Raw genomic sequence first — 15,844 nt, 5'->3', positions numbered from 1 at the left:
TGCGGGGGTGGGGGGGGCGTTCGAAACGGGGGGCCGCGGGGTCGCGTTAATGATCGACCGCTCGCAAATACCTATCGGCTAACGGGCGGCACGGCACGGCACGCGCGCGCCCGGCGTCCCGTCGCCATCCTTCTCGGGAAATTGGTGGTGATTGATTTAACTCGCTCCGCTCTCCATTTAGCCGTCAACCGCGTGCCCACCCCCCACCCTCCCTCCCGCGGCCCACAGCTGCCTCCACACCCTCGGCCCGTCGGCCACAACCGCCGTCGTCTTCCCGCCACGCCGCCCGCTCGGCAACGACCCCCCCGGCCTGTCCACACCCAGTCGCCTCCTCGCGCGACTCCACGACGGCTGCAGGTTTGTTGAGCAACGTGTCGTGTTCATTTTCCTCTCTCGAGTTTTTCAATGTCCGTGATTATTTACCTCCGGAATAACATCCCCATTGTGCCGCTGTCGGGAGTCACGTCGCGACGCCAAAGAGGAGACGTCCGCCCACTGATTGCGAGTCCGGAAGTTGCCGCCACCACCACCACCGCTACCACCACCACCAACGTTACCACCACCATTACCACCACTGCCGCCATCACGGAGCAATTTGCCGAGTTGTGTAAATATGCACGAGTAAAGGAAATGTTCGCCGCATGCCAATCACGGGGCACAAAGGCTTTAGAAACTCTCCAGCCCTCCCAGCCGCAATGTGCCGGGAAAAAGGTGAAAAGCCTCAACTGAATTTGATGATGGTGACCAGGCTGAGACCATCAACTAACGACGCACGCAGCTGCTGTTTATCACAGGTGGCGGAAGCCTGGAATGGAACCTAGGCTCTCAGCCACGCTGGCTCGCCGTCTCTGACACTTGCGGGGAAAACGACGCTGCTCTTCGACCTGCCGATTGCCGTCGAGAACCAACTTGGCCCGGGTCTCGCTCGCGAGAGACGCTGCCTCCGTCGAAGGCGCTGAATCGAGGTCCCCCGGCCCTAAATGGAGGCCACAGCGCGATCCGTCGGTCCATCGAGCGATCGGCTGAATCTGGGAGCGCCTCCCCGCACTGCCTCCCGGCCAGCGACAGAGTTACGGGTTGGGGGTCAGGGGTCAGGGTTACTGTTAGGGTTTGCATTTAGATTAGAGTCTCGGTTGTATGTATTTACATACGTTGAACTTATTTCGCACCGTACGTAGCCAACCGTGCTAATTGGAGTTGCGGGGGAAGGACAACACACAACAAAAAAACTGTTCTAAAGAATGTTCTGAAAACTGCTTTTTGAGTTCGGGTTAATGGTTAGGGTTAGCATTACAAGTTAAGGCTAGCAGATGGGCTCTAGCGAGGGTGCGCATTTTGCTTAGGGTTAAAACAAGCATTCGGGTTAGAGTAAGAGGTTAGGGAATGGGTTAGAGAGCTATGGATGGGGCTAGAGCTCGGGGTTCGGGTCGGGGTTAGCACTATGGGCAGCATTAGCGCCAAGGTTAGGGCCCACGGGAGATTGTCTGCCCCCCGTCTGCTGCTGGAGGATGTTCTGGACCCCACCCCGCACGGCTGGACCCCATCACAGCCATGAAATCTCCATTAGAGACACTCTGCGCTGATGTCCGTCGGTTTAAAGGGCCAGCCAACCACTGGCCAAACGCACGCTGACGGCTCGTATCTTGTAGCTACGCACCGAACCCCGAGAGTCACGATTGCTCGAAACTAAGCCGTCAAACGTCAAAAAGTTAAACTTTTGTGCGAATATCATTTCTGCTGCCCTCCCTTCAAAACATGTTTTTTTTAATCCTAAAGAAAGAGTGTCTCCCTACTGAAACGCGCGTGGGACGGCACTCCCCTCTAATGGCCAACCCTGAGCCAACAGTGGAAACTCCACATTCCTATGGCAGGAGACACTTTTCAACACAGAACAGCCACCGGTTGACGTCTCACGAATCGATGACTTATCTTCGCGATGCCATAGAATTGATGATGATTATGAAATCAGTTAATATTCGCCGAACGTGTCATACTAACGTGTCACATTACCCGGTCCAACGAAGGACGCCACTCGAACCGGAGCCGAGACTAAAAGACGAACGAACGTAACGAACCGCCCCGTGCGGAGGTCATTGGCGACCTTCGCTCGCAATTCGCGGGCGGGCGGGCAGGCGCGCCAGAACCGCTCGTTCATTTACGCGCCTCTAATGGCTCGAGTAAATCGCCGAGTCGTTTCGGTGACGGCGCTTAATTGCCCCGTCACCGCGAGAACGATCCCCATCCCCGGCGCGAGCGGCTGCCAGCGGAGGGGCCGAAATTGGCGCAGCGATGGATTTTGTCCCCCCCCCCCCACTCCTCGATCCAGGAGAGAGAGAAAATTGTTTGGCCCCGGATCAAAACAATTCAAAAAGTCTTTAGCTCGCTTCGCCCGATACGCCGGGTGGCGGTGCGCAACGTCCATCATCTTTCGACTCGCTCCCCCGCTCGCTCGCTCTCTTCCACCGTAAAAAAAAAAACGCACAGATTTATTTTAAGTAAATGCTTTGTGATAGACGCGCGTCAGTGTTTTGGTAACTAAAGCGGAATTGATTTATTTATTTGTAAGAGAATTATTATTTATTTTGGCCGCCAGAGCCGGCGTTCGAGGAGTCGCACGCGACACGCGGCGCGGAGCGGAACTGCCGGCGTGGGGTGGAGCCCCACGCCCCTCACTCAGCCGCCCCCCACTCAGCCATCCCCCTACTCAGACCCCCCACCCAGCCACCCCCCACTCAGCAATCCCCCTACTCAGTCGCCCCCCCCCCCACTCAGCCCCCCCACCCAGCCACTCCCCACTCAGCCGCCCCCCACTCAGCCCCCCCCACTCAGCCCCCCCCCACTCAGCCCCCCCTCACTCAGTCGCCCACCCCCCCCACTCAGCCGCCCCTCAACTCAGCTGCCCCCCCACTCAGTCGCCCCCCCCACTCAGCCCCTCCTCACTCAGCCACCCCCCCCCCCCCCTGACGGATTCCCCCAGTGTGCTAACTGGCGGGCAGTTTTGATGAAGCGAGTGCCACTTCGCACAAAGTCAACAGTGGGAATCATGATGCTTGGACTGCTCCCTGTCATAGGAATGTGGACTTTCCACCAATGGCTCAGGACCGCTGGCGTCCGTCCCCTTTGTTGGGTTGAGCAGGGAGGTGAGCATTTTGACTGGTTTCGTGAAATAACGATGCGACCCTTAGTTCCCTCACAAACAACAAGGTGATCTCCCCCACAGCCAGATACAACAAAACAACCAATATCACAAATTAATAAATACATATTTTAAAAAAAAAATACATTCTACGATCCCGCGCTGTACAACAACGTGGAGTCTGAAATCGAAACTGCTGCAACGCACAAAGGAATAACTGCAGCCAACAAAAAATAACTGCCTCAGATACAGCGATCACCATCACCACCACCACAACAACAACAGCAACAGGCGCATCGAGCATTCTCACAACGAGCAAGCGGTAATGACGGACGACAAACATCATCATCATCATCATCGACGTCCACAGCAGAAATTACGACTCAACTTGGCTCCCGCCGAGCTCGCGTTTCATCGCCATCAGCGGAAACTCAAGAAGCATTATGGGAATATTATCCATAATTAATTTAATCCGGTCCCGTGCGTCTTTACTTTAGACGAGAGCCGCTGCCGACGCTGATGCGGGCTCCCGGGCCGGGTAATTTGGGCTCCAGGACGGCGCCTTGAAGAGCTTTGCTTGCGGTGTGTGAAACGAAAGATTCGCGCGTTCACTCGCGTCTCCCCCAACGCACTCGCTCTCTCGCTCCCTCGCGTCTCCCCCAACGCACTCGCTCCCTTCGCTCCCTCGCGTCTACCCCAACGCACTCGCTCCCTTCGCTCTCTCGCGTCTCCCCCAACGCACTCGCTCCCTCGCGTCTCCCCCAACGCACTCGCTCCCTCGCTGCTCCCCCAACGCACTCGCTCTCTCGCGTCTCCCCCAACGCACTCGCTCCCTCGCGTCTCCCCCAACGCACTCGCTCTCTCGCTCCCTCGCTGCTCCCCCAACGCACTCGCTCTCTCGCGTCTCCCCCAACGCACTCGCTCCCTCGCTCCCTCGCGTCTCCCCCAACTTACTCGCTCCCTCGCTGCTCCCCCAACGCACTCGCTCCCTTCGCTCCCTCGCTGCTCCCCCAACGCACTCGCTCCCTCGCTGCTCCCCCAACGCACTCGCTCCCTCGCTCTCTCGCGTCTCCCCCAACACACTCGCTCCCTCGCTCCCTCGCGTCTCCCCCAACTTACTCGCTCCCTCGCTGCTCCCCCAACGCACTCGCTCCCTCGCGTCTCCCCCAACGCACTCACTCCCTCGCTGCTCCCCCAACGCACTCGCTCTCTCGCTGCTCCCCCAACGCACTCGCTCTCTCGCTGCTCCCCCAACGCACTCGCTCCCTCGCTGCTCCCCCAACGCACTCGCTCTCTCGCTGCTCCCCCAACGCACTCGCTCCCTCGCTGCTCCCCCAACGCACTCGCTCTCTCGCTGCTCCCCCAACGCACTTGCTCTCTCGCTGCTCCCCCAACGCACTCGCTCTCTCGCTGCTCCCCCAACGCACTCGCTCCCTCGCTGCTCCCCCAACGCACTCGCTCTCTCGCTGCTCCCCCAACGCACTCGCTCCCTCGCTGCTCCCCCAACGCACTCGCTCTCTCGCTGCTCCCCCAACGCACTCGCTCCCTCGCTGCTCCCCCAACGCACTCGCTCCCTCGCTGCTCCCCCAACGCACTCGCTCCTTCGCTGCTCCCCCAACGCACTCGCTCTCTCGCTGCTCCCCCAACGCACTCGCTCCCTCGCTCTCTCGCTGCTCCCCCAACGCACTCGCTCTCTCGTTGCTCCCCCAACGCACTCGCTCTCTCGCTGCTCCCCCAACGCACTCGCTCTCTCGCTGCTCCCCCAACACACTCGCTCTCTCGCTGCTCCCCCAACGCACTCGCTCATTCGCTGCTCCCCCAACGCACTCGCTCCTTCGCTGCTCCCCCAACGCACTCGCTCCTTCGCTGCTCCCCCAACGCACTCGCTCCTTCGCTGCTCCCCCAACGCACTCGCTCCTTCGCTGCTCCCCCAACGCACTCGCTCCCTCGCGTCTCCCCCAACTTACTCGCTCCCTTGCTGTTCCCCCAACGCACTCGCTCCCTCGCTGCTCCCCCAACGCACTCGCTCCCTCGCTGCTCCCCCAATGCACTCGCTCCCTCGCGTCTCCCCCAACGCACTCGCTCCCTCGCTGCTCCCCCAACGCACTCGCTCTCTCGCTGCTCCCCCAACGCACTCGCTCCCTCGCTACCTCGCTGCTCCCCCAACGCACTCGCTCTCTCGCTGGCCCACTTCGCCCTCCGCAAGCCAAGCGACGGCAATCCCACCGGGGGGGGGGGGGGGAGCCGCCACTCATTCCCGAGCCGCCGCTGCGCCAGCATTCGACGAAACCCGGCGGAGGGGGAAGGGGGGAAGCCAAACGGAACGAGCGCAGAGTTTGGTGGTCCGCATTGGCCGAGGCCGCCACAGAGGTGGTCTAACGGCGGACTCCATCTCCCGGTCGTGGCAGCCGAAACACGGGCGCGTGTTTGGTCACCCCCTACAACCACCCCCACCCCACTCCCCACCAACGCTTCCGTCTACCCAGCCGCGTTAAAGGAGTAGGTCAGTTGGCCGGTCGGCAGGTGTGTGGGGTAAAGTGCGCGTAACTTCTATCTCTTGCAAGACGTACAGCGTTGAAGAAAAAGTAGACCAAATACGCTGGAGAACGACTCTCCAGAGTTCTGTTAAGTTGGGAGGGTCTTCCGCCAGCAGCGAGGTGGGCGAGACATTGCAGCGTCGCGCCTCCACCTCTGGTTAAGTAGGCGAAGGTTTTTCCGATGGACCACTTGGGGCATAATCACGGAGAGCCATTTCCCGGGTCGCTAACGCTGCGGTTGCTGCGTTAGGGACGTACGGGATGAGAATGGATTTTATTCATTTGATGGATAGCGCCGCTGGGTTTTATGTATTTTTTTTCCTTTCTTCACGGTGATATTTTGATTAAGGGGAAATGCCGCTCAGACCGAATATTAATTCCTGGGAGACGTTTGGGGAGTTTGGCCCTTCTTAAACTGTCAGCGGCTGCTCGATCGCTCGAGGGGTTCCGAGTCGCGGGAGATTAATTTTGACATTCGGTCCGGACTAATGACACCGCGCCACGGACGGCAGGGTGAGCGGGTGTCCCTGAGAGACCACGGGAAATCTCGCTTGACATCAGCGGTGCCAACCATTCTGCCACTCGGCTAAACCGGAAATCACGACCGACAAATCACACACCACACCGCTGGAAGAGAGACAGTTAAACTAAACTAAACATTATTTTCTATTTTTCCAGGTAAGGCCCACTGAGCTTCTTCTTCTTGGTTCTTTCGGTAAAGTCACGTCGAAGGGAAGTAATAAAATAATAAAAATATAACATAATAAAATAATTCTCACGACGTTTCGGCCACAAACGTCGTGATAATTATTTTATTATGTTTATTTTTATTATTTTATTACTTCCCTTCGACGTGACTTTACCGAAAGAACCAAGAAGATGAATCCCTGCAGTCACGAAAGCTTTAAATCGAAATTTAGCCCACTGAGCTATGTAGCTTTTTTTCAGAAGCGACCTGGCTATCACTAACGAGAGCTCAACGAAGTGGCTTATCGCGTGGACATTTATAGCAGCCAAATACTCTAAATGCGTGTTTCTAAATGTGGAGGGATAAAAAACCGGAGGACCCAGAGAAAAATCCACACGACCACGGGGAGAAAGAGACATGCAAACTCCAAATATACAGGCGTCATGGTCGGGATCGAACCCACGACCTCCTGCATACCAGACGAGGTAGTTAACATCTCACCACTACGGCACCACCAACTCGCCCTCCCCGGCTCCAGAGAGTCGGAGAATCGTCACAATTCGCTGAGCGCGGAGCGGCCAGGCCGACCGATGATCCAGCGCTCACGAATTCACTCTGGTCACTCGCTCGTCGGCAATCAAGCGCCTCCATATCACTCTTCTATCGCTACTGCTACCATGAAATCCAGATGGAAGATCAAACCCAGATCCACTACCATGGTTACTGTTCCCGTATAAGCGCCGCTCGTTGATTCCTCCTCCACCACCCGTGCTGAGGACTGTGCCTGCCAGGGACGGATTGTGTCATCTCATTCACCACACGGTGTTCAACCACCACACTGTAGGTCACTAACCCACCTACCCACTCATTTACCCACCCACTCGCCGCACTGCACGTCACCTCACATCTCTCTCTCTGCTTCTCCTATCCATGACAACGTCGCCACGAGAGATATGTTGTTGGCGACCTCTCGCCGCTTTGGGCCGACTGGGGCCCGTGATCAGCAACTGCGCTGAGAGAACAAAATCACGGCCGCGGTGTTTTGATCCACGAATCGATTTTTTTTGCTTTTGTAAATCTCGTTGGCAATGCTTTGCCCCCCCCACCCCGCATATCATTTACATAAATCTCAGAGTAATCAATAACGCACACGCGTGATTGGACGCACGCGGCATCATCGCGCAGATCTATTGTTATCAAAACCATAGTTCATACCTCGGGGCCGTCCCTAGGGAGGGAGGGAGGGAGGATTGGTGGGGGTCACAGCCAGGGGTCAAGGGAGAGGCACTGGACAGATGGACGGGGGCGCACGGCTTTCTCCACGCCCCCCCCCCCGCATCCTCTATCTCACTCCACCCCCCACCCAACATAATATTTAGCGATAAAAGCTGTGAGACACGGAGATGCCGTGGGTGATGATGATTATAATGGTGGGTGATGTTGATGAGTGGTGATGGTGGGTGATGGTGATGGGTGGTGATGGTGATGGGTGGTGATGGTGGGTGATGGTGATGGGTGGTGATGGTGATGGGTGGTGATGGTGGGTGATGGTGATGGGTGGTGATGGTGATGGGTGGTGATGGTGATGGGTGGTGATGGTGGGTGATGGTGATGGTGGGTGATGGTGATGGGTGGTGATGGTGATGGATGGTGATGGGTGGTGATGGTGGGTGATGGTGATGGGTGGTGATGGTGATGGATGGTGATGGGTGGTGATGGTGGGTGATGGTGATGGGTGGTGTTGGTGATGGATGGTGATGGGTGGTGATGGTGGGTGATGGTGATGGGTGGTGATGGTGATGGATGGTGATGGGTGGTGATGGTGGGTGATGGTGATGGGTGGTGTTGGTGATGGATGGTGATGGGTGGTGATGGTGGGTGATGGTGATGGGTGGTGATGGTGATGGATGGTGATGGGTGGTGATGGTGGGTGATGGTGATGGGTGGTGATGGTGATGGATGGTGATGGGTGGTGATGGTGGGTGATGGTGATGGGTGGTGATGGTGATGGGTGGTGATGGTGATGGGTGGTGATGGTGGGTGATGGTGGGTGATGGTGATGGGTGGTGTTGGTGATGGATGGTGATGGGTGGTGATGGTGGGTGATGGTGATGGGTGGTGTTGGTGATGGATGGTGATGGGTGGTGATGGTGGGTGATGGTGATGGGTGGTGATGGTGATGGGTGGTGATGGTGATGGGTGGTGTTGGTGATGGATGGTGATGGTGGGTGATGGTGATGGGTGGTGATGGTGATGGGTGGTGATGGTGGGTGATGGTGATGGGTGGTGATGGTGATGGGTGGTGATGGTGATGGGTGGTGTTGGTGATGGATGGTGATGGGTGGTGATGGTGATGGGTGGTGTTGGTGATGGATGGTGATGGTGGGTGATGGTGATGGGTGGTGATGGTGGGTGATGGTGATGGGTGGTGATGGTGGGTGATGGTGATGGGTGGTGATGGGTGGTGACGGTGATGGGTGGTGATGGTGGGTGATGGTGATGGGTGGTGATGGTGATGGGTGGTGATGGTGATGGATGGTGATGGGTGGTGATGGTGGGTGATGGTGATGGGTGGTGTTGGTGATGGGTGGTGTTGGTGATGGTGGTGATGGATGGTGATGGTGGGTGATGGTGATGGGTGGTGTTGGTGATGGGTGGTGATGGTGGGTGATGGTGATGGGTGGTGATGGTGATGGGTGGTGATGGTGGGTGATGGTGATGGGTGGTGATGGTGATGGGTGGTGATGGTGGGTGATGGTGATGGGTGTGATGGTGATGGGTGGGTGTTGGGGATGGGTGAGGTGGTGATGGTGATGGGTGGTGTTGGTGATGGGTGGTGATGGGGTGATGGGGTGTGGTGATGGTGATGGGTGGTGTTGGTGATGGGTGGTGATGGTGGGTGATGGTGATGGGTGGTGTTGGTGATGGGTGTGATGGTGTGGTGATGGTGATGGGGGGTGATGGTGATGGGTGGTGTGGTGATGGTGATGGGTGGTGTTGGTGATGGTGATGGTGGGTGATGGTGATGGGTGGTGTTGGTGATGGGTGGTGATGGTGGGGTGATGGTGATGGGTGGTGATGGTGATGGTGGGTGATGGTGGTGATGGTGATGGGTGGTGTTGGTGATGGGTGGTGATGGTGGTGATGGTGAATGGGTGGGGATGGTGATGGGTGGTGAGGGTGGGTGATGGTGATGGGTGGTGATGGTGATGGGTGGTGATGGTGGGTGAGGTGATGGTGGTGTTGGGATGGTGGTGAGGTGGGTGATGGTGATGGGTGGTGTTGGTGATGGGTGGTGATGGTGGGTGATGGTGATGGGTGGTGATGGTGATGGGTGGTGATGGTGGGTGATGGTGATGGGTGGTGTTGGTGATGGGTGGTGATGGATGGTGTTGGTGATGGTGATGGGTGGTGTTGGTGATGGGTGGTGATGGTGGGTGATGGTGATGGGTGGTGATGGTGATGGGTGGTGATGGATGGTGATGGTGATGGTGGTGATGGTGATGGGTGGTGATGGGTGGTGATGGTGATGGATGGTGATGGTGATGGTGGTGATGGTGATGGGTGGTGATGGGTGGTGATGGGTGGTGATGGTGATGGGTGGTGATGGGTGGTGATGGGTGGTGATGGTGATGGGTGATGGGTGGTGATGGGTGGTGATGGGTGGTGATGGTGATGGGTGGTGATGGTGATGGTGGTGATGGTGATGGGTGGTGATGGGTGGTGATGGTGATGGGTGGTGATGGGTGATGGGTGGTGATGGGTGGTGATGGGTGGTGATGGTGATGGATGGTGATGGTGATGGTGGTGATGGTGATGGGTGGTGATGGGTGGTGATGGGTGGTGATGGTGATGGGTGGTGATGGTGATGGGTGGTGATGGGTGGTGATGGTGATGGTGGGTGATGGTGATGGGTGGTGATGGTGATGGTGGGTGGTGGTGATGGTGGGTTACGGTGGGTGATGGTGATGGCAGGAGGGTGGATGCAGGTGGTGACGGAGGCAATTTAGCTCAACCCGCGCGCCGCGTGACCACTCACCCTGCATGTTGAACTTGGAGCGCCGAGCGTATTTGCTGCTGAAGACGCAGAGCAGAGTGAGCATCGCGCACGCAAACGCCGCCACCCCGACCGCCACGTACGCCTGGGGTCCCGGGCAGGGGTATGAGTCCAGGGGTAGAGGTAGGGGTAGACATGCAGGGGTAGAGATCCAGTGATAGAAATCCAGGGGTAGGGTTAAAGACGGGGGTAGGGTTAGAGACGAGGGTAGGGTTAGAGACAGGGGTAGGGTTAGAGACAGGGATAGGGTTAGAGACAGGGGTAGGGACAGGGGTAAGAAACAGGGGTAAGGGGTAGAGATCCGTGGATAGGAATCCACAAGGGGTCCAGTGGGTATCGGTGGCATCAGGGGAGGAGGAACAGCAGCAGGAGGAGGTAGCGAGACAGAAGGGGGTGGAGATCAGAATAAAATGAATGTCTCGGATCAATGAACACAATTCCTGCTTTAATGAGTGTGGGCGGTGTCCATGTGTTTTGCTGGCCTGGACACAGTGGTGGAAATTCCACATTCGCATGACAGGGATCAGTGTAACTGCGAGTAACTTCCCACAAATGATGATGATGATGATGATCAAGATTGAAACATAATTACGATGATGATCAAAATGATGATTGATGGCCCAGCAGGATTCCATCTTTCAAACATCTCATTAACCCAGTCAAACGAGTATCTCTACAGTGCATCATAGCTGAGGCCATTGTGTGCCAACACCAGCGTGAAAATTTGCCAAACGTGAGACGGACTCACCGCCACGCTGTCGACCACACGCCCCGTCACCGCCGGGGGTCCCGTGCTGTTGCCGTCGGGGCCCTCTGCGGAGGCAGGGTCAGAGTTCGAGTCCGCACCCAGACATGTCGTGCAGCATGTGAGGCGCCTGGTGCGTCTCGTCGCTGGCAAGTCACGGTGGTGAGATGTGAACATACCTCGCCCGATATACAGGAGGTCGATGGTTCTATTCTAACCATGACGCCTGTTGTATATTTGAATTTTGCATGTTCTCCCTGTGGTCGCGTGGATTTTTTCTCCAGGTCTTCCGCTTTTTCCTTCCGCATTCAAAATCAATGTGCATTTCGAGTCTTTTGGCTGCTATACATTTCCACACGACGAGGCACCTCGTTGAACTGTCATTTGTGATAGCCAGGTCGCTTCTGAAAATCAGCTGTATAGCTCAGTCGGCCTTACCTTGTGAAGTAAAAAGAGGCAAGAGTCATAGTTTAGTCACGCGGCGAGTGAGCGATGCAAATCCATGACGCTGGTTCACTTCTAGAAGGAGTGGAGAGTGGCGATGCAGTTCCAGCGCGATCGATTCGAGCTGTGTGCCAGGTGGAGTCTACCAGGTCGTGTCCAGGAGTGTACCAGGACAATATGGGAGGCCACTCTTTGGATTTAGGCCTCTAAACAAATTTTTTAAAAGGGGCGGAAAAACTTTCGTCTCAAAAAAAAAGCTCAGCTTGTTTGTCGATAGCAACGCGTGTGTTTGGTCTGAACGGGGAAATGTGAATAATGGGCGACGTTTTGGACAGAGGTAGGGTGAGGGCCTCTCTATTCATGTGCCATGAAGAAGGGCCATTGCCCGAAACGTCGCCTATCGTAAATATGTTTCATTTATTTTAAGGCCATACAATCTTATTGATAAACGTTGTTGTTTGGCTTTCGTGCTTGTGCAGCGCAACCAACGACCCAGCCCAGCTCGCTGCCCCACGTCAGATTCTTGCACTTTGTTGGGAAGAGCGTGACCCTACAGGGCATGACCCCAAAGAGTATGACCCTAAAGAATGGGGGGGTAGGGGGGTGAGCGGGCACCCACCTGGGTAAGGATCGTAGAAGTGCTCGTCTTCCTCAGGACCTGCGGGAGGCAGAGCGATGAAGGGTTTCTTAGCGATGATGGTGATGACGATAACGACGATGGTGGTGGCGATGATGTTGATGATGGGGGTGGTGGTGGTGATGATGAAGTTGGCACAGTAGGGGGTATAGGTGGTGCATCGTCCATTCATCTCACTCAGTCGACCCGTGGCACCTGCCGGGTCTGCCCCGTGACATCCTGCCGGTGGGCGTTCGACACTTCACGTGGCCTCAACGTGCACCTAGCCTGGCATAGGCGTCGTGGTGACGTCACCGCCACTTAGTGGCGAATGGCGCTTGATGTTGTTGTTGTTGGTGGTGGTGATGATGATAGTGGTGATTAAGGTGATTGACCCTCGAAATCTCAACGAGGGCTCGGCAACCTCCAGTCCCGGAGCCGCACGCGCCTTTTCATCTTCTTCAAGGACTCCTTCGTGGCGTTATTTATTTATTTAATCAGGAACCACCGTCTTGTGGTCACCACACTGCATTGTACGGATCTTCAAATATCAAATTTTTTTCTGTTTCACCAAATTCGAAAAAACAAACGGCTCCTATTTTGGTTTGCCGGCACTGCGACCTCAACGAACTTCGAAACAACAACCACAACAACAACAACCATAACAACAACAACCACGCGGTCACACGTCCGCCCGCCCGCCCGCTCGCTCGGCGATCACCTATCCCGTGGGGTCGATCCTGGAAGTGGCAGGCGACGGTGCGCTCGTCCCAGCCCAGCTCGCTGCTGACCCTCAGCGTGTAGTTGCCGTTGTCCACGTGCGTCGCCGCGTCCAGGTGGAGGCAGCCGGGCCGCCGCGAGGCCCCCGCGCGGCCCAGGAGGCGCGTGAAGACGAGCGGTGACTCGGCCAGCGGCTCGCCGTTCTTGCTCCACGCGAGGCTGGGCCACGGGTTGCCGCGCGCCACGAACGGCACGCACCAGTGGTGGTGCCGCTCGGGGTCCTCCATCGACACGATCGACGGGGGGACTGCGGGGGGCGGGGGGGAGCGGTGGCGTAGCGGTTAGCGCGCTCCGCTACGGAACTTGGCGACCCGGGGGGGTTCGATTCCCGCTCGCTCGCCAGCGACACCGGTGACGATAATTACCTGCAGCCTAGATCGACTCAGCCTCAAATGAGTAGCTAGTGCGGTGTGTAAACATCGCCAATGGGGAGACAAAGGCGGCCGGGCGTGGTGTTGGCCACCCACCCCTTCGTGTGCCGTGCCGGCCTTCATTGGTGCTCGCTCGCAGCACTTGCCCCAACCGTCTGTTGCAGCCTATACGGGGGATCTTTGTCTTTGATTGTGGTAGATTGTTAATGGTGGTTGTTGGTGGTATTGGTTGGACTATATTGGTTTGATATTGAGAGCTGCTTTTTGCGTGTGTTTGTTTGTTGTCCTTCCACCGCACCTCCGATTAGCACCGTTGGCTTTTTACGGTGCAAAATGAGTTCAACATCCATACATTCATACATTTAATTCGTGGTTAAACATCAAACCGGGGAGTCAACCCACGGCTCCTGGGTCTGTCCCGTGACTTCCTGCGAGCGAGCCTTTGACACTTCTCGTGGCCTCAAAGTGCACCTAGCCTGGCACGAGCGCCGTGGTGACGTCATCGCCACGTGGTGGAATTCATATTGGTTGTGGTGGTGGTTGTTGTTGCGGTGGTGGTGTGGTGAGCGATAGACCGCATCTCCACCACGCCCCGCACACTCGACGTCTCGTGATCAATGGGAACAGATCTTCAAGCTGCCTCCTTCATCGAATTATCGCTCGCAATCAAGTTAATGAAGGCGTGGGGAGGGAGGGGGTTGAGTGGGCTGGGAGAGCCCCCACCCCCAATGTACCATCGATGTTTTTTGGAGAAAGAAAAAATCCGCGTTCAATGCCTCGTCTGCCCAACGTCACCATGCATCGTGTTTGTGTTTCACAAATATGTTTTGTGTGTGTGTTATATTGCGTGGTGCTGGCCACCCACCCCCTCGCGTGCCGTGCCGGCCTTCATCGGAGCTACTCGCTAACAGCACTTGCCCCGACAGTCTATTACAGGCTATACAGGGGACCTTTGGCTTTGTTTATTGAGTCCTGTACCACGAGTGTGTGTATTTAACAGTGTTTATGTTGAATGTATTGCGTGTTTTATAGTGGTTGTCAACATTGTTCGTGTATTAGTAAAGTGTGTGTGTAGAACAGGGGGAGAACACGCAGAAAGGCACCCGGGTCGGTAATCAAACCCAGGCACCTCTTGCTGTGAGGCGCGAGTGTTACCACTGCGCCCAAAATCTAAAGGGGAACCAAGGGAAACGTCTCCTCGAGCCGTCCTGTGCAGCTGATGCGCACGTGCCGTAGGCCACTCACACAGGACGCGGAGTCGAACCGAGGCGTTCCTCTCTCCGAAGGGGTTATAGGCCACGCACGTGACCACCGCTCCGTCCTGCTCGGCGGAGACGTTGAGCAGGAGGAGCGTGGAGGTGGAGGAGTTCTCCGATGAGGTTCTGGAGATGGTGTACGAGGAGGACGAGGTAGTGGAGGAGGAGGTGGAGAGGATTTTGCCCAGTCCAGAGATCCCGAATGTCTGGGGTATAAATTATGACAAGGTGAGATCGGTCTCTTGAATTCATGCGAGACTAACTCATTAGTTTTCTAACTTATTATGTTTCTATCTACATGACTTTACCGAAAGACCCAAAGAAGATGAGACTAACTCAGCCAAACCCCAAGCCTAGCCCTAATCACAGCTGTAAACCTAGGCCTAACTCTAACCTAGTCCTAACTCTAACGCTAGTTCTAACCATAGCTATGATGGCCGCTCCTGCGGCCGTCTGGAACGCTCTTCCTTCCGATATTAGGAGGCCACTGGCGCTATGTACTTTTAAATCATCCAGATTGAAAACTCATTTCTTTCGTACAGTTTTTTGTGTTTCGTTTTCTGTCCTTCCTCCGCACCGCCGATTAGCACGGTTGGCTACGGACGGTGCGAAGGAAGTTCAACGAACGTACATAACAATGGCAATAATCACTCCAATATAAACCTATTCCTTACCTCTAACAATAGCCCAAGCCATGAACAGACCTGGCACTCACTCGCCTTCATCACGAACCGCGCCCTGTCACGAGCCTCTACCCCGACCCTTACAATAAATACCACCTTGATTGTAAACCCAGCCCTACCCTTACTCATAAACCTAGCACTAACCTGGCCCGAACTATATACAACCCGGCTCTAACCCTGGCCCTAAGCCTCGCCCTCATGCTTGCTGTGCCTAGCTAGATGCACCCTGGGCTCCCGGTCACACACACACGCACGCGTACGTGAGTGCTCAGCGCCGACTGGTCCCAGGTGAGGATGGGGGAGGGGCGCCCACGGGAGGTGCACGTGAGCTCGGCCTCCTCGCCCTCCCTCGGCGCGCCGCCTCCAGCCCAGCGCAGCTCCACGGAGGAGGGCTCCTCCTGGCCTGCACGAGACAGCGGGGGCAGCGACGCTCGCACGGTGCGCCAGGGCGCAGTGGCGTGCAGGGGAGTCGTGGCGGACGTTGTTGTCTGCCGCTCCAATGAACGTCGGGGGATTGGCGGAAATTCCGAG

At 56.4% G+C, this 15,844-nt stretch overlaps 1 protein-coding gene across 1 annotated transcript in view; it reads right to left on the bottom strand.

Annotated features, from left to right (window-relative positions):
* Positions 1-15,844, bottom strand: part of LOC133346751 (BDNF/NT-3 growth factors receptor-like) — a 46,188-nt gene that overhangs the window by 19,872 nt on the left and 10,472 nt on the right. Inside the window, exons 6-11 of the mRNA XM_061558602.1 lie at positions 15,574-15,716; positions 14,620-14,836; positions 12,945-13,250; positions 12,227-12,265; positions 11,167-11,231; positions 10,401-10,503 (exon numbers count right to left, since the gene is read on the bottom strand). Of these exons, the coding sequence (XP_061414586.1) occupies positions 10,401-10,503; positions 11,167-11,231; positions 12,227-12,265; positions 12,945-13,250; positions 14,620-14,836; positions 15,574-15,716 (873 nt within the window). The remainder of the gene's footprint in view (positions 1-10,400; positions 10,504-11,166; positions 11,232-12,226; positions 12,266-12,944; positions 13,251-14,619; positions 14,837-15,573; positions 15,717-15,844) is intronic.

The sequence above is a fragment of the Lethenteron reissneri genome, chromosome 24, assembly GCF_015708825.2.
Source record: "Lethenteron reissneri isolate LAM-NWPU_2019-01 chromosome 24, ASM1570882v1, whole genome shotgun sequence".
In the NCBI taxonomy this organism is placed as follows: Eukaryota; Metazoa; Chordata; class Hyperoartia; order Petromyzontiformes; family Petromyzontidae; genus Lethenteron; species Lethenteron reissneri.
The sequence above is the reverse complement of the archived record's forward strand: the minus strand, read 5'-3'. Positions and strand labels throughout refer to the sequence as shown.